Source organism: Onychomys torridus, chromosome 5 (genome assembly GCF_903995425.1).
Source record: "Onychomys torridus chromosome 5, mOncTor1.1, whole genome shotgun sequence".
Classification (NCBI taxonomy): Eukaryota; Metazoa; Chordata; class Mammalia; order Rodentia; family Cricetidae; genus Onychomys; species Onychomys torridus.
This window is the reverse complement of record NC_050447.1, coordinates 56,297,450-56,316,764: the sequence shown is the minus strand read 5'-3', so window position 1 is coordinate 56,316,764 and position 19,315 is coordinate 56,297,450. Positions and strand designations below refer to the sequence as shown.

The 19,315-nt window shown below is 38.2% G+C and overlaps 1 protein-coding gene across 9 annotated transcripts in view; it reads right to left on the bottom strand.

Annotated features, from left to right (window-relative positions):
* Ryr2 (ryanodine receptor 2) overlaps positions 1 to 19,315 on the bottom strand; it is a 596,457-nt gene that overhangs the window by 143,760 nt on the left and 433,382 nt on the right. For all 9 annotated transcript variants that reach the window (XM_036187934.1, XM_036187935.1, XM_036187936.1 and 6 more), the window contains 8 exons: positions 17,959 to 18,037; positions 14,961 to 15,050; positions 14,477 to 14,614; positions 12,692 to 12,769; positions 10,609 to 10,684; positions 7,943 to 8,066; positions 3,702 to 3,817; positions 1,786 to 1,850 (listed from right to left, as the gene is read on the bottom strand). In XM_036187934.1, the coding sequence (XP_036043827.1) occupies positions 1,786 to 1,850; positions 3,702 to 3,817; positions 7,943 to 8,066; positions 10,609 to 10,684; positions 12,692 to 12,769; positions 14,477 to 14,614; positions 14,961 to 15,050; positions 17,959 to 18,037 (766 nt within the window). The remainder of the gene's footprint in view (positions 1 to 1,785; positions 1,851 to 3,701; positions 3,818 to 7,942; positions 8,067 to 10,608; positions 10,685 to 12,691; positions 12,770 to 14,476; positions 14,615 to 14,960; positions 15,051 to 17,958; positions 18,038 to 19,315) is intronic.

Here is a 19,315-nt window from a genome sequence, read left to right as displayed (position 1 = left end):
GTCCCCATTCCGTTCAGATTTAGTTCCACTGCCCTGGACTGTCTCTTCCTCCTACTCTGTGTACTTGCACACACATCTTGGTACACGCAATTTCCTCCCTGTGAAGGGCACTTCTGACTTCTCATGCTCCTCATTGGCAGACCTCAGCTCAGAGCCACTTCATTGGGTAGGCAGACCTTTTCTGATATCCTCACTAGAGAAAAATCTTATATTCACTGCCCTTCCAAGGCATTAATTTGGATAGAACTCTCTGTTTCTGTCTCTGTCTCTGTGTCTGCCTCTCTCTCTCTCTCTCTCTCTCTCTCTCTCTCTCTCTCTCTCTCTCTCTCTGTGTCTGCCTCTCTCTCTCTCTCTCTCTCTCTCTCTCTCTCTCTCTCTGCCTCTCTTTCTTTCTCCAACCCCCCTCTCTCAAAGCCTTTTGGTCAAAAGATAACAAGAAATGGGGTTGGATTTTTAGATCCATATAGTCATTTTCTGGCCTCTAGAATTGTTAGTTGCTATTTTTGCTGGATATGGTGTTTTTATCCTGCCTTGTAGCATAAAATAGTTATAATGAATGACTAAATACACAATTTTATCATTCTCTTGAAAGTCATAAGAGAGCCTGAATATATTGGCTGGCAGACAGTAGTTACTTGATCAAAATGGAGAATGAAATTAAGTCACAGTAAACATCTCTAAGCAACAACTAAGGGTGCTGGGTAAGTAGGCAGTTTAAAGATATATTAGTGACATGAATACATATCATTTCTGATAATTGGGTGTCAAGAGGGGATTACAATAATGTAGTGGCTGTAACTGATTATAGATACTGATCTATCTCTGTCATCTGACAATCTACCTTCTATCTAGCCATCTATTACTAACATCCTGGCAAAAACCACATCTTTAGATGACTGGATCAAACTATAAGTGCTATATAGATTAGAAAGAATAGAAGAGAGATCCAGTAAAAGGTATAACTCTGAAAACAGAACCAAAGGCAGATATTAATCATTCAAAAAACATGCCATTTGAAAATCTACCAAATGTGTTTATAGAAAATGATCTGAAATATCACCAATACAAGTATACTGGAAAAAAACTGTCAGTAGCAGTGCGCCTTCAGCTTGACTGCAAGGTGTTGTTAAGAGGCACACTTACGTAAGGGACACTACTGTATCTGTGACAGACCCCAGGCCAGTCTACTGCCTGACACAGCTAAGGAAGTAAAGGAGCCCAGTGGCAAGGCCACACTTTCCTTAATTTCCATCCCTCCTTGATACTCTTCCTATGAGAAATTTATCCACTGAGCCTCAGCATGTGAAAGAGCAAGATAAGATCCCACAACACAGAATTTATGGCCAAAGCAATATAGTCATTCATACACAGTTAAGCTTTTGCCTAACAGAAGATGTACAAAATGTTAAGAAACTAGGTTGCTACTTCTATTTGACATAAAAGAGTCCTAAGAATTAGAATTTGGATTTTTTGGGGTGTGGGGGTGGGGGTGGGAGGTGGGGCATAACTAAGTCATGTGAGAAACACAGTGGGGAGAGCTGGGTGAGTGTAAGGTAAGTGCTGACCAAGAACCACAAGCAGACCCATCTCACATGAGCCAAGCAGGTATTTCTGTGCCAGGGAGTATATACTTACAGTGAGAGGATCATTTATAGAAAATTGTATTATAAAAAGTAGTGATGATCTAATACATCCATTTTGTAAACACACACACACACACACACACACACACACACACACACACACACACACTGAAGCTGAAACAAGACATGTCATATACTGTACTTTGGCAAAGAACTTGATTTCTTGCTCATATGGGAAATGTTCTCCTTTGCTTCTGCTGCCGCCATCTGTAGACAAGAAGAGATTTTTAGGTCCATGTAGAACTTCTAACATCTTAAGAAATTCATAAAAATGCATAGCTTAAAATGTCTTCCTAAATATATCATCCCACCAAACTGAAAGAAAATGCCAAACAAAGTGCTCAGGCTAACTTCAACAATGTGAATACTCGGCTGCAAAATTAGGATTCTGCTAGAGAGCAAAGGTACCCTGACCTATGTCAAAAAAGGATTTCCTATGTGAGGAAAAACCACTCTTGTTTTCCCCAGGGTTGAAAGAAAGATACAGGGTTAGTAATTGATTGACCTTAGCACATTGGCTTGGAAGACAGTCTCTATTACCCACTTCATGCATACAGAAAAGGTCCATGCCTATATACACAGGAGAGGTAATAACAATCTACAGCAATTCTATTGATATGCAGAACTTTGTATGAAACTAAAAGTTCAGAGATGAACATAAGCATCCAGATTTTAAGACTCAAAATAACTTGTGCCAGGAAAAAAAAAAAAAGAACTTTTGCAATTAGAAATAGGAATGATGATATACACTTTAGCTAATCTTAGAAACTCAGGGTAATTTTCATGGAAGACATGATATTTTATGATATCAGAACAAAAAAAAAGAATGTGGTTTTTTTGTTGTTGGTGGTGGTGTTGGTGGTGGTGGTTGGCTTTTTGGTTTTGTTTGTTTGATTGTTTGTTTGTTTTACACTTGAATTTTTCCCCTTGGTCCTGGGGATAGAACAAAGAACCCAGTACACACTCAGCTAGTGCCCTACCACTGGACAGCGTCTCCAGCCCTCTGTCTATTTTTATTTTGAGGCAGAGTCTCACTAAGTTACCTAGGCTAGCCTTGACCTCATTCTTAGCACAGGTTGTCCTTGAACTTGCTATCTCAGCCTCCCATGTAGCTGCTATTACAGGGCACATACCTCCAGCATCCTAGCTTGCAAACGTCTTTATAAGGGACTTTCTTGTGTAAAATATATTAAGATGGCTTTGTGCAAGTCAAATCACCAAATATTTCAGGAAGTGTAAGAAATATCCTTTTTTACATTTGACATGTTGACATAATATGAACAGGTTTGGAGAGAACAGAACCACACCAGCAGAAATGAAATGGGAATAGAAATGAAGGGAGGAAATGTAAAGCAGAGATGCTAATGTTTTTATTATGGGGTCTCCTAGCTTACAATTTTCTCTACCTTTGTAAAATAACTGCGCAATGGCACAGAAAGGCCCCTTGATGAAACTTTCATCACCAGAGCATTCAAATTTTCAGTATGAAAATGCTGTTCTTAGCTAGGTGTGATGATGGCACAAGCCTTTAATTCCAGCACTCAGGAGACAGAGACAAGTAGATCTCTGTGAATCCAAGACCAGCCTCATTGATATAGCAAGTTCAGGGCCAGCCAGGACTAGCTATATAGTAAGACCCTACCTCAAAAACAAAACAAATAAACAAAAAGTCGTTTTTGGAAGTATGTACCAAGAAACAAATTCAAATACAATTTTATTTTAAATACCAAGAGGTTCAAACTGTGAACAATCTTTATCCTGGTTTGATATGGTTGATTCAGGGAAAAACCCATTTTTGTGCTAGAAGATGATTACAGACTTAGAATAGGGACATTTTAGAAATAACCAAACTCTGTCAGTGTCTAAGAAATTCATGTGCACTCATATAACACTATATGGCTATTTTAAAGTTTTCAAATTCAACCCACTGTCCAGAAACTTGGTTACTGGCTGTTATGCACTCTTCTGTACTAAGATGGATGGAATGTGGACACCTTGACACTTCAGACACTAGGAACAGCAAGAGCTGGACCATGAGCAGTAAGAGAAACTACAAACCAAACTCCAAGATGTACTGATGAGCCTCGTCCACATAGCGGATGAGCTGCTGCAGGAAACTATAGGCAAATCGCTTCTCAATGGAAGGTGTGTCCAGATCCAGATCCTTGAACCCTCTAAAACAACAAAAATAAACATTCAAGTATGTATATATGTGGTCTCTCAGAAGATAAATTTTATTTTAGAAACTATGCATAAAATTGAAGGCAACATAATATTCTTAGAGCTAATGACAAAAGAGGGGTTTTCCTATAAGGAATACTTTACATCCTGCTATTGGTATGCCTTTCTGTATGCTGTGAATATGTATTGCTCTGATTGGTTGATAAATAAATCCATTTGGCCTTATAAATTAATAGAAACAGGTCAAGTTATAGGAGTTAGATAGCAAGAAGCCTGCCATAGGCCATGCAATTGGTAATTAATATTAAGTCTCTGAATGATTATTTTATAAGCAGCTGAGGGACCACAGGCTGGATGGTACTGGAGAAAACTTCTGGCTACATTTGGCTGTCCAACATGTTAGCTCGACTTCCACCTAAAACTTGACAGAACTTAAAAAGAAATTCTAAAATTGAGCTAAGAACAGCTTTCTATTTCATGTCTCATGTGGGCTGAGATATAGAGATGCCAAGGTACAGAGACACTATGGCATGTGGGCTTGAGTGCAGCATGGTAGATTCCTGCCATGGTACACAGTGGTGTCTCCAAGCAGTTCAGTGCACTGCATGGTGGATTTAGCTTTTACTCATACAGACAAAAAGGGTTTATGGGCCAGCTGCATGCTCACTGATGGCAGCATGGACCCCAGAGTTAGCAGGTAAGCATGACTCTCCTGGGTACTCCCACCATGTTGAAAAACTCAGGTGGGTGGAGTCAGTAGCCAAGGCTGCTGGTCCTAGCCTCACAGCTTAGCAGTTAAAAATCTCTCTTGGTCAGAGAAGGATTATAGATTCACAATGAGACAGATTCAGATGGAATAAAATTCTAAATTGTTTATAGTGTGTGTAAATATGTACATAGGCTTAGAAGAAAGAGGGAAAGATGAATAGACAGTTATATAAAGAACTAGATAGTTTCAAAAAATAAAGTCTTTAAAGAGACAATAAGAATAATATTAAAAAATAAGCCACATAGAGAGGGAAATTACACAGAAAATCTGGATTATATTGTCTTTGGGATTTTTAACTGCAGAAAGACATTTGATTGTAAAGGCTACTGAGTTAAGCCAATACATATATTTTAAAGGTATCTTGACTTCAAAGTTTGTGTCTTAGGATATGTTGCTTTGGAAAAGAGATTCAGCTTCCACAGAAGATGAGAACCTGTGGATTGCTTCCAGGCTAATATGGTTTGATTATCCAAGACCCCCTGAAAGGTCTCTGATGTTACCATGGCCCAGATGATCCAACATCCAGAACAGCTTTAAGGCAACTGGCTCAGACAATGCAGTCTCACAGACTATTCCAGTTAGGACTTGACCATAATTCTTAATTTTCTCAGGATCCTCAAAACATTGCCAGTGCCCCCATCCAGCAGGAAGTAGTATGAGAAGCTATGCCCAAATTCCCAAAATATTGTCTATAAATGTTTATTTTTATTTAAAGGGAGTTGATTATAAATACTATCTCTTTCTAAAATAGAAAAGGGGATAATATAGCTATGAGAGGATAAAAGGGTAGATTGAACCTAGTTTTAAAGAGCAATAACTTGTTTAAAATGTTTTACATTGCTATAGATTTTAGTTTATTACAAATTTAAAGTTAATTTTGTTATACCATATGTATATTTCTACTCTCATTTAAGGTATTATGTTTGTGTAGCTCATTTGAAATTGTAATGCATAATTAAGAAATACAGATTAATAATTAGTCATCCATGATAATCAAACTTATAGTCATGTTAGTTAAGTTTTCTAGGTATACATAGATATATTTCAATTAGGTATATTTCAAACACTTCAAAGACCTACAGCATATGGCATTTAAAATGTTTTAAAAAGTTAGACTTCTGAACAGTGAGACATGTCTGCACCTGGAAGCACTGATTTAATTCAAAGGGAAAGATGGGCATCAAAGACACTCCATCTGGAGTTTATCTTCTTCTTGGCAGAACTGACCATTTGGGCAAGAAACTGTTCTTGCCTGGACTGACTGACAGAATGTTGTATAAAATGGACATACAGGACGCATAGGAACATGACCACTGAATTTGCCAAAACAAGGTGATTTGTTTTGCCTTCAGGTTCCTGCTTTGCAGAGGAGACTACCAGACATTCTACAGAACACAGGAAAAGTGACTGAGAGACTCTAGATCTATAGGCTGAAGATGTATACCCCAAAGTTACAGAGGAACTTTGGGTAACTGTTCAGTAGCCACCTGTCTCTGTCATTCGAGATTTTTGGAAGTTGCTTACAAACTAGTTCCTGTTTACTTAGGTAATATTATATCCTTCTGGGGTCTTTGATGTACTTGAAGACTAAATAGTTATAATTTTCCTTGGTTATGATAAACGGTAAATTAGATATGAAACCTTAGACTCACAAATATAAGATAAATAGAATATTTTGTTTGAATTTGCCAAATATGAATAGACTAGATATTGCAACTGTAATTCTTGTTTGATAACTGTTTTGTTATATGCAATTTTACTAGGTTAAAATTAAAACCTTCCTTTTTGATTAGACAGAAAAGAGAAAGCACTGTGGAATGTCTTTCTGTATGCTATGACTATGTGTTGCTCTGATTGGTTGATAAATAAAGCTGCCTTGGCCTATAGCAAGGCAAGATAGAGCCAAGTGGGAAAATCCAAGAGAGATAGTAGGAGGATTAAGGAGAGGAAGGAGATACTGTGAGCCACCAGAGGAGAAGCAAGATGTGAAAATACCGGTAAGTCATGGCCACATGGCAATTTATAGATTAATAGAAATAGGTTAAATTATAAGAGCTAGCTAGTGAGAAGCCTGAGCCATAGACCATACAGTCTGTAAATAATATAAGTCTCTGAGTGATTATTTTATGAGTGGCTGAGGGACCACCAGGCTGGGCAGGACCAGAGAAAACTTCCAGCTACAGCATCCAATATAAAATTAAAATGAATCATTCCAATACTACATGTTAAAATGTTTAATTTATGCAAATAGGGCATGGTTCTTTTCTTTTTCTTTTTTCATTTGCTTAGAGATTTTGCTGAAATAATGGATGGAGATTGAGTGAAGTTGTAAAAGAAACAAACAGCTAAGGGCATTGCTGTCTCTGGTATGAGCTGTGATAGTTAAACTGCCCACTTGACACAACACAAAATAACCTAGGAAAACAATCTCAATGGGGGATTGTCTGGACCTGGTTGGCCTGGGGGTAAGTCTGTGAGGGGACTGCCTTGGTTGACCTAATTGATGTAGGAAAACTAACCCTGAAAGTAGGCAGCATTATATGGAATATTATTTTAAGATGTGTTAAATTTGTTTATGCTGTGGAATATTTGTTTAATGATATGAAGATGTGTTGCATTCTTTTACATTGCATTTGTTTAATCTGTGAAGCTGTGTTACTTTGCCTGTCTAAAATACCTGATTGGTCTAATAAAGAGCTGAATGGCCAATAGTAAGGCAGGAGAAAGGATAGGCAGGGCTGGCAGGCAGATAGAATAAATAGAAGGAAAAATCTGGGAGAAAAAATTAAGGAAAGAAGGGCCCAGCCACCCAGCTACAAAGCCAGACATGGAATAAGAAGGAAAGAAAAGGTATACAAAAATATACCCAGAGACAAAAGGTAGACAGGATAATTTTAAACAGTAATAAGTCTCCATGTATATTTATTTGGGAGCTGGGTAGTGGGCCCCCCAAAAGAGCAAAGAGTAAAAACAACAACAACATGACATCATTCCATGTTGTAGATTCCTGGGCTGTGTAAAGGGAGAAAAAGTTTGCTGAGCACTAATCATGTGTGCATTCACTTTTCTCTGCTTTTGACAGTGATGGGTGGGACTAACAGCTTCAAGTCCTGCCATTGTGTCTTCACTAAAGATGGACTGCCACCTAGAATTGTGAGAGAGAGTAAAATCCTTTCTCCTCTAAGCTGTTTTTGGCCAGATGCTTTACCACAGCAACAGAAGGGAAGCTAGGATGCGTGTTTTAAATATACTATCCAGTGGCCCCAAGGTTTAGTCAGGTCACTGAACTTATTTTTAGTTGAAATCCCAAAGAGCATTTGGAAAGAACATGAGATGGATGTTCACTTGCCTGGATACAGCATAACCACTGATCTGTAGAAACTTGAAGATATCCTGGGCCTTCTCTCTGTCCTTGGCTTTCTCTTTGGCTGTCAGTGTGTCATAGGGTACCAGCAGAGGGTGGTTTCCTCCTCCTAAGAGAACAGTAAGACAATATACTCTGAGATGACACCCAGACAATGGTACTTGGGCCTTCTAACAGGCATGTCAAACTTGAAAATACATGTATTTATAATATCAAGTGTTGGTTATATGTGCTATCACCATGGAAGGAAAAAAAGCCAAGGGCATTCTTTATTCACAGGGAGCCTAAATTTGAGGAGTGGTAATAGACGATAAAGCAGATACAACTCAGTAGAGAGAGTTTAAGTAAAGCTCCAGGGTGGTGCTTCATTTTTTTTGCCCCAAGGAGAGAAGAAAAGGAATATGTCTTTAATAAGAAATTCTTGTGGCACCTTCCAGATCACAGTATGCATCTAAATATACAACACATACATACATACATACATACACACACACACACACACACACACACACACACACACACACACACACACACACAAATACTTACAGACTTGCTAAGTTAAAAGTTGACCATTATCAAGTATCTAATATTTGAAAAATTAAAAGCTTTCAGCCAGTAGCTTCTAGCAAGAGGCTGGATATCCTATATGTTTAGAACTTGTAGAAAGTAGGTATAATATAAACAAAAATTATGAGAATTGGTCAGATATGGAGTACATGCCTATAATTCCAGCACCTGGAGGTGGTGTCAGGAGAATCAGGAGATAGAGATCATCCTTAGCTATATATCAAGTTCAATGCCACCCTGGGCTATATGAGATTTTGTCTCAAAAACAAAACAAAAGAACTCATAAGGAGGGAGGGCAAGGGTACCTCTAAATAGCAGTGTGACTGCTCTTTCATCTCTCATTTTCCCCCCACTGGTCATGTAGGTGTGGGTGTGTTATGTAGGGGGAAAGGAGGCAGCTCAACAGAAAGCTGAGAGGATGCAGGATTTCCAAGGATGCTACCAAAACATGCCAGTACTCACTCTAACTTGTGAACTCGTTCATATGAGAAGGCAAGGAAAGTTCAACCCTTGTCTCCATGGCAGAGTACCACAGTGCAAAATATTCCAAGTGATGGTGAAAGTGGAGAAGAACCCTAAACCCTTGCCATGGTGTTGGAGCATGGTTATTAGTCTCAGGACTTTAACCCCTCTGCTTCTCTGTCTCATCACTAGCATATTTGGAGATTAACCCCAGGGTCTAATGTATGCAACCAAGTCCTGAGCTATTTTCCCAGGCCTCGCTCCTATTTCTCTTAAAGATACACATTTTTATTATGGTCTCTTATTCTCACTCTTCACATGCACAGAAAGAGTACCAAACACCAGAGTGAATGAAATATTTTTTTTTTCTTCAGGCTTTTCTAAAATGGATACATCTACAAACAGATATGATGATGGTAAAAGAAATCAGAATGGGCAGAAATGAAACTGCAGGCTCAATACTGAATCACTGAGTGCTTCCAACTTTAACACACACACACACACACACACACACGCATGCATGCATACACATACACAAATACATACAAATAATATATACAAACACAACCTACACATATACAAACACACATATAATATGTGCACAAATTAAGGCCAAATGAGTAAGAATGCAAAAAGTTCAGTGTAGAGTGCATTGGCTTGAATAATGTATTTATGTAAATAAATTATGAAAAGATTTCATTAGCATTTTGGTACTTTTTCAAGAAGAGAAAGGGGACTGGAGGGATGACTCAGTGGTTAAGAAAACCCACTGCTCTTCCAGAGGAGAGAGCTTTGCTTCCCAGTACATTGCAACCACTATATGCAAGTTCAGCTCAAGGAGATCTGATGCCCTCTTCCTGCCTCTGGGGGTACTGCATCCCCATGTACACAAACAATAGAAATGAATCTAAAAATGTTTAAAAGAAAAAAAGAGAAAAGAAGGCCAGTTACTCAGGAGCCTGAGACAAGAAGATTGCAGCCTGTGTGGTCTACACAGTAAGTTTACAGCCGGCCTCAATCTCATGGTAACTCAGTCTCAAATGTAAAGGTAAAGAGAAGGCTGAGGACATATGTTCCCGGCAGAAGACATCCCTAAGGCACTGGCCAAGCATTCACAATGCTTGAGTTCAATCCCCAGTACTAAAAACAAAGCCAGAGAGAGTGAGAAAAGAGCAAGTGCAAGCAGGAAAGTGGCAATAATATAAGTAGTGTAACAAAAGGAGGAGGCCGCAATAGGGTGCAAAATGCACGAAACTGGCGAAAGTTTAGTTAGACATGAGGATTGTGGTCAGTCTAAGAAATATAAGACACTAATAATCAAGTGTCCAGCACTTTGATGCTAATTCAGATACATGGATAGTAGTTTAAATTCAGATAGTTTTGAGATACAAAGAGGAAAAGAAAAACATTATTAAAGTCCCAACGCACAAGGAATATACATTAACAGTAAGGTAGTTACAGTTGTAAGTTGGACTCTGGATTGCAGGCATGTTTGAAACATTTTGGTATAATGAAGGTATGGTGGGGTTTTAAGCAAATATATATATACCTACTTCATTGGATCCTACACTGCTACAGTACAACTCTCTGAGTTTTTAATAGAGGTCTCTAGGTAATAGTACCTTTGGATTCCAGCTCCATTTTCTTTTTCTTGGCCCATATGTTGTGGTAGTTTTCAGCCATCATTTCTGCCATAGCCTACAACATACCAAATATTGAAGAGTTAATTGATTCTTCAGTGAAAAAGGATAGAGCTGTCTTCTGAGGTGGAACACACAGACATATCTTAAAGGAATAAAGCAAAATATTAATGCTGAGATGAGCCTGAAGTAGTCAAACAGAAAACTCCCACTTGGAAATACAATTCCATAGAATTTTAATGATTTGAAAAATTAGACACTAAATATCACCAAACTGTGGATTTGATTAAAATAGCCTTTCTTATTCATTATGCTTAAATATGTCTTTTGGTAATTCAACAATGAATCTTCAAAATAGCTATGGATATGGACAGAAAATAGATATATAAATACAAACTTGTGTTTTAACTCAAATTTATATAATCCAACCTATATCTTATTAAATAATAAAGAAGAAGAACACTATGGACAAAGATTTTACTTCTAGGTCATTCTTTGTCTAAACCAAATGGGGAATCTTAGATCAGGTGTGATCTTTTCTTGTGAATTTTGAGGGAAAAATTCTAATATTCTTGTGTTCTTTCAAAGTCAAGACTACAGTGTCTTTTTAATTGGTTCCTACATGAGCAAGAATGAAAAGTAAACCAAACATTTTAACAGCACATGAAGTTCATATTTATATCCTTGGTTCTCTTGAAGTAACACCAAGATCAATATTTCATATTAACTTGCTAATTTAAGCTCTATGGAAATAAATTTTATCTTTCATTCAAAATGGTCATTTCAAAACACCTTCTTTAGTGACACAGAGCAAACAGGGGCTACAGATGAGACAGATGGAATGTGTCCTAGTTCCATAGATGAACAACCTAAAATTCCTGATTATTTATTTACTCTTTTCTCATGCATTTTTATATTTATGTGTATGTGCATGTCTGTGTGTCTGTAGGTACTCACAATGTATATGTATACGTGTGTGTGTGTGTGTGTGTGTGTGTGTGTGTGTGTGTGTGTCTTTAGGCATCCATAATGTATATGTGTGTGTGTGTATATCTGTAGGCACCCACAATGTGTATATACATGTATTTATGTGTCTGTAGGCACCCACAATGTCTGTGTGTCTATAGGCAGCTGCAATGTATGTGTACATGTGTGTATGTGGCTGTAGGCACCTCCAATGTATGTGTATGTATGTGTGTCTTTAGGTACCCACAATGTGTGTGTGTGTGTGTGTGTGTGTGTGTGTGTGTGTGTGTGTGTGTGTAGGCATACACAGTGACCAGAAGAAGGCATCACATCCTCTGGAGCTGTACACTTGTGAGCTGCTGACATTGCTGGAAATATACTCAGTTCCCCTAGAAAAGAGGCAAGTGCACTTAATCACTGATGAACCTCTGCAGCCACAAGGAAACATTGTTTTGAAAGTTGTACAGCAGCCACCTTTATTTCATCCCAAGTGGTGTTCACCAAGGCCCCCAGTGAGGACGGAAACCTCAGAGAGTACCAGATCCTTAGTATAGCATTTATATCTTCCCACACACACTGTGGTGCTGCCATGCTGCACTAGAGATCATCTTTCCTCCTGTGTTCCAGGCCTCATGCCTCCTCTGCATCACTGAACTTAGAGTCTGGAGATATCACAAAATAAAATAAGGATAACTGAACACAAGCACTGCTCCTCTTTGACAGTCAATCTGATGGCCTATATGGTTAAAGAGGGGTCAGTCTACACGACATAAAAATACTGAACACAGGAAAGATTCATGTCCAGGGTGGAAAGAAGCAGGAAAATAAGAGGTTAGTTAGATCATGGAACTCAGGACGGGAAATGGCAACTGCTCACCATTTCAGATCACAGGGAGTAACAGAAATCACTAAGGGCGAAACCACAGATGAACTTAGGTTATCAACATTTAGGGTACTAAAAGGTTGAGTGTGTATTAACCATGAACGCTACAGGCTGGTCACATGATGAAACAATACACACTGTAAAATGCTCACAAAATTGTTCCAGTTGGCTTTTCACAGCAGCTTTAGAGACTACTGTGAAAACCTGGATACTCACATGCAGGTCTCGAGACAGTGTAACGTTGCTCATGTCAATAGCACGAGGGCTATACCCATGTGCAGCATCTATAGACACCTGGATGATTTGTTTAAAAAGAAAAAGAGAAGCACCTCATTAAAAGCTGCAGAAAGGACCTTCAAAAACTTAGGGCAAGCATCAAACAATATTTCCTGCAGTAAAAGCAACAGGATAATTTCAAGGACACACTAAATTAAAATTTTGAGTGTCTCACAATCACTTGTAATTAAATAATTTAATCTTAATACCTCAGGGAGAGACCTTTTAAAAAGTTAATTATTAAGTTAGAAGTATGTGATGAATCCCACATCCTGCAGTGTGTCCCCAAGTCAAGGGCCACTGAGGCCTTGAGCTTCCCACTGACCCTGGTTAGTAACATAGAACTGAAGAGCTCACCATTTACAAGCCTATTTGTGGGTCAGTTGCGAAGAGAAGCAGGATTAAACAACTGTACCATGTAGCCTTTAGTGGCTTACAAGGAAATCTTCACTGACCAGACTTTCCTAATTTCTACATTTTTGCTTTTAAAAACTGGATATAAATATTTATACTGATATCTATAGATTTCTGCTGTTCTCAGCTTTGTCTGAGAAGCTCCTTTTACAGTGGGTAGTGGCTAACATACAGACTGGTTTAGCACTCATATCCCTACACACACACACACACACACACACACACACACACACGGCTGAGAGACTATCACACAGAAGAGAGGGCAGGACTGTAGGAGCCAGAAGATGAGGTGCAGAACTAAGAAAGGCTGTCGGATCTGACTTGGCCATTGCACACATGAACTCTCAGGAGCCATGGTTACCTGCTCAAGGTCAGTCAGTCCACATCCCAGAATGGAGAGATTGAATATGTGAATAAAATTTTCAAAGAATAAAAAAACTAGCATTTTTTTAAAAGGGGAGAGGGTTGAGGATTTAGCTCAGTGCTAGAGCACTTGCCTAGCAAGTGCAAGGCCCTGGGTTTGATCCTCAGCTCAAAAAAAATCAGGAGAGAGAGAGAGAGAGAGAGAGAGAGAGAGAGAGAGAGAGAGAGAGGAGAGAGAGGGAGAGGCTAGAGAGACAGCTCAGCGCCTGCATTTCTCACCACCCACATTAGGGAATCAGGTGGTTCACGACTGCCTATAACTCCAGCTCTCAGGGGTCCGACACGCTCTTCAGTGGTCTGCAGGCAGTTGCACTCACATGTGTGCATATGTACACAGAGATTCATACACATAGACACACAAAATAAACCAGTAAACGTATACATCTACTTGTCAACTTCCACAGTTCCACTGTATTCTATCCCTTATCTTTGTCTAAGCAAGGAGGAAGACATGAACCCTGGGTCTTCTTATAGATCTTAAGCTCTATTGTAAAATATTTCATCATTATGCTTATTCTTTTATTAAAAAATAGTACTTGATAAGGAAGAATGAAATTCAGATAACAAGCATATGAGTCATGAAAGAGGAGAGAAAGGTAATTATTCTTTTAAATTTAACTCTCTCTGTCTCTTTCTGTATGTATGTGTGTGTGTGTGTTTGTATATGTGTGTGAAGGATATATGTATGTATGATATATATACACACACACACATGTATATGCAAAAATTTGTGTGTATCTATATATTAAACTATAAATGTATGTGGTGTGTATTTTATATATTATATACTTATACATGCATGTGTAAAAATATATGTATATATATTAAACTGTAAGTATATATGTGTTTAAATAACACAAATAATCCATTAGTCACTATGATTCTCACCTGGCTTGTCTGAGAAATGCGTCGAGTCCGGTTATAAAGAGCCATACTGTCTCCCTCCCGTGTTCTCTCAATTCTCCAACCCCAAGCCAGCATTGTTTTTAAAGATTCCTTGATAGGCCAGCGATAAATTTCCTTTTCCTAGAGGAAAAAAAAATAAAGTATTAGTGCTATCATGAACCCAAAATGAAAATTCAAAATATTTAATGATTTGTTCTGAAATGGACTGCTTTCATTCAAAAACTGATTACCACGGGATATTTATAAATAAAACAAAAAATAAAAACATTCAAGGGATGTATAAAATGCTGAAGTATTAGCCAACTAAGGCTGCTAAGGAGAGAATCAACTTTCACAAGTTGTCCTCTGACCACATTGATGACATATATGAAAAAGTGCCCATGCTCACACACACAAATACATGTAAAACAAAAATTTCCCCAAACATAATACTTTATAAATTTAAGGGGAGACAAAAACCTCTCACCTTTTCAGACAACAGTTTATATGGCTTCATTAGTGGCTGGACCTTAGAAGAATCTGAATATATTTCCCCATAAATCCATCCATTCGCCAACTAAAACAAACAAAATGTTAAAAATAGTTTTACATATATTAATTGGGTATTTTAGGTGCACATGTGTTTAGCAACTATTTGGTAAAATAACCCTAAAATGCGTTAAGAAAATGATTAAGGCCTACTGTCTGTCTGGTGTGGCCAGAGTCTGAAGCCATGCTTTGTGTACATCAGGCAAGCTGTCTCCCACTGAGCTACACCCCCCAGGACTCTTTTCACTTGTTATTTTGAGACATCATCTTGCTAAATTGCCTTGAATGCACACTGTGTTCCAAGGCAGACCTTGGGATTAAAATTCTCCTGCCTCAGATTCCCAAGTACCTGGAATTAGAAGCCTGCACCACCTTGGCCTGACTGAGGTCTAAATGTTACCTAACTTCAGAGTTCCCCTCTTAGTGTCATTTCCAGTAGACACTTGGAATGAGTTCCTTTGACCAACGATTAAATGCACCCCTCTTCCTACAACAAACCAGGTCTATAACTGTGCCCATGCTTAATCACCTACAGAAAGGCGATGGGGATCAAAGACTGGTGTTAATTATTCGAAAACATCTTAAGCCCTGATCTGTGATGCATGCATGTCTATGAGAGGTTGGTTTAAAATATACAAATCAGGAGTGCCTCAGAATAACATTTCCTATTTGTTCATTTCTGTATCCCACTGTCTATCAATGGATTCATCCTCCCATAATTTGACCATTTGGGTTTAGCCTCATTTGTCCATACCACCATGAGCTCTAAAAATCCAGGTAGCTAGACAGGACCAGTTCTAGGCATCTTCCTAAGGCATCTCTCTCTCTTCCCTATTCTATCCACACAGTGTTCAATGTAGTTACTGTATTAGAGTGACTCTTGGGTGACTCTCCTGATAAGACTGTTGATTTCTAGGATACAGAATTACATGATCATCATACAGACAGAAAAGTATCTCTATGAGAAAGAAAGGGGTGGTCGTAGTACAGTGGGGAACAGAGCATGAGACTATGCTGGGTACTTTTTGTCATCTTGACACAAACCAGAGTCACCAAGGAAAGGGGAACCTCAGCTGGAGATTTGCCACCATCAGACTGGCCTAAGTGCATGTATGGGGGGGGGGCATTTTTTCCATTACTGATTCATGTGGAAGGGTCCAGTTCACTATGGGTGGTGCCATCCCCACGCACGTGCTTCCAAGTTATATAGGAAAGCAAACTGAGCAAACCCTGAGAAGCAAGTGTTACTCCCTGGTTGCTGCCTCTGTCCTGCTTGAGTTCCTGCTGTGCTGTCCCTCAATGATCAACTATGATCAGGACATAAGCTAAATAAACACTTTCCTTCCAAGCTGCTTTTGGTCATGGTGTTTATCAAAGCAATAGACATCAAACTAGGAAAGAGACATGCCATGCTACTGACTTATCTCAGGACATTAGCATCTTTGGGGCACCTGATTTTCACTTCAGAGCTGCACATGTGCATGATAGATTTTTGTACCATGTTAATTCAATTTCTCTGACAAACTTCTGATCATCATTCCCTCTCAAACTGAAACTAAACTCAACAGAAATGAGAATCAATTGGTAGGATACAACTCATTGAGATTTCTCATTGTACTTTTTTCCTTGGGGACACCATTCTGTAGATGTATTCTATTTATAGTGAGCTATCTGCGTGGATAGGTGTATAGAAAGTACACAATCACCAAAGCTTAAGACTCTTCAAGGATGTGGGGAGATGCCTCATTTGGTAAAGTGCTTACTATACAAGAATGAAGATCTTAGTTTGGATCATAACACCAGTGTTAAAAGCTGGATGTGGTAGCTAGTGCACATGTGTAACTGCAGAAGAGGAATTCTGGAGCTCTCTGCCAGGCTAGCCAATCAGTAAACTCTGGGCTTAGGGAGAGATCTTGCCTCAAAACCCAAGGTGGGCATGATAGAGGCATATACCCTAACATCAACCCCTGCCTCTACATGCAAACACACACACAAACACACACACACACACACACACACACACACACACACACACACACACACACACACACACACACACACACACACACACACACACACACACACATACATACGTGCATGAGAACTCAAACTGGCATATGCATATGCACCTAGACTGACACAGGCACACAGACCAACATGTACTCACATGCACAACTCATACACATGGATTTTCAGTATGGTTCATAAAATATAAAACTGCATATAAAAACAAAAATTTGGTTAAAAGTTAAATTCTGAATGTGGTATCACCACTTCTTCCTGAAACCTCTGGTGGTCATTACTCTTTACCCAACAAACAATACACATTTAGAAATGATACTCAAAATTTAATGAACTGATCTTTAGAAATGTTAAAATTTCCAGATTATGTCATATTTTTACTATAGAGAAACTATCTAAGTATTAACATGAACAGCTTGTAACTAAATGCCCATTACTAATTTGGATGTAGCTCTCTTTTTAAAAGAGAAAGTTGGGGCTAGAGATGTAGCTTAGTGAGAACAAATATGGCATGGTGGTGCACATTTGTAATCCCAGAACTTGGGGCAGTGGAGATGGACAGATCCATCTATCTGAAATGGAAAGTTCTAGAGTCACTGAGGACCCTGTCTTAAAGGAAATAAAAGAAAGAGTGATACAGTCAATGAAGTCAGACTCTGACCACTACATGTAAACATGTAAATGAATAGACATGCATGCACAAATATATACACTATACACATACAAAGAGAAAGTTGGCATAGTTGGATATATTAGAGCAGCACTCAATCATTCACAACAGCAGCCTTGGACAGGAAGACTGAGCAGTGCTCAGTCATTCACAATGGCAGCCTTGGATGGAAAGACTGAGCAGTACCCAGTTATTCACAATGACAGCCTTGGATGGAAATCCTGACAGCACTTTTGACTTTTACCTTGTCCATGGACCATTTATCATGGGAATGTTCTGCATATTTGTTAATGAAGTATTCCAACTTCTCAGGAATTGTAATGCTGCAATAAAAATAAAGGAAAAGAGCTTGGTGTTTTACAGAATTCACAGGCAAATGTATTATATTTACTCACAGCCGAGTAACACTCAAATTCCATTAAACTCATAACTTAAAAAATACTTGTAACAAAGGATTGCTTCTTCACATTTCCAAACAATGTAAGTCAAGCATATCATGTTCTATCTATTCATTCCAAACTCAGATATTATTTATTGTGTTAATATGAAAATAAATGTAATAAGATATGTTAGTTAAATTATATTCAAAGATGATGATAATAGATTATACAAGAAAATGAAAACAAACCCAAACCAACACTCACTAAGTTTGAAGCCATGCTTTTCTCTCATATTTTTTTCCTTAGGAATTATGCTATCTTTTTAAACTGTATTTATTAAACTATGAATGAACAGCACTGTTGATTTCTGATCTGCCACACTTTTAGCTTAATTTCATCAGTATGTGTTAACACTTTCTAATATTAGTCCTCCATATAGATAACATTATAAAATGCTACTAATTTGGCCTACAGGGAAAAGTAATTAATAAACTTATGCTTTATTGTTTGGCAATATTTATGCTTGAATCCTTTATTGTTTCAATAAATATTTATCCTATTCATGTCCAGCATGTGCAATTGATAAATGGGTCTACTGATAAATGTTAAAACTTGTGAATATCAAATGTATCTATGAATAAAGAATAGAATACACATTCAACTCCTTAATAAATATAACTTACTAAACAGTTAACTTTGAAAATTGAGTTCTAAATAAAGCTGAACATAATGAAATGGTTTTCTGATCTTTGTCAACAAAGTTATCAGTTAGTAAATGACAAACACATATTTAAGAAGCAATACTTAAAAAAAACATACTCAAGTAGAAATTACCCAAACCACCATGTAAATTTGTACTGAAATTTTTCCCCAGAAAGCAAGCCTGGGTAAACTATCATGCATGCCCAACACTTGTTAGTTAATTGGATTTAATTAATTAACACCCAAACCATGATGTTGCTCTCCTGAAAACCCTGGATTATTCCATATGTGAGCAGACCAGACACTTACCAATGGAATAATGTTACTCTGTGATGTTTTGGTGACTTACTTTGAAAGAAATACAAAGGACACATAATCCAAACACTTAGGGGGTGGACTCTTTTCTCCCAGGATTGTCATGTAATATCAAGCATGTACTTGAAAGATTCTTAAGTTAATGGTACATCATTTGAGTTTAAATTCTGATTGGTTTAAGGGGCTAACCCAGCTGGGAGCTGC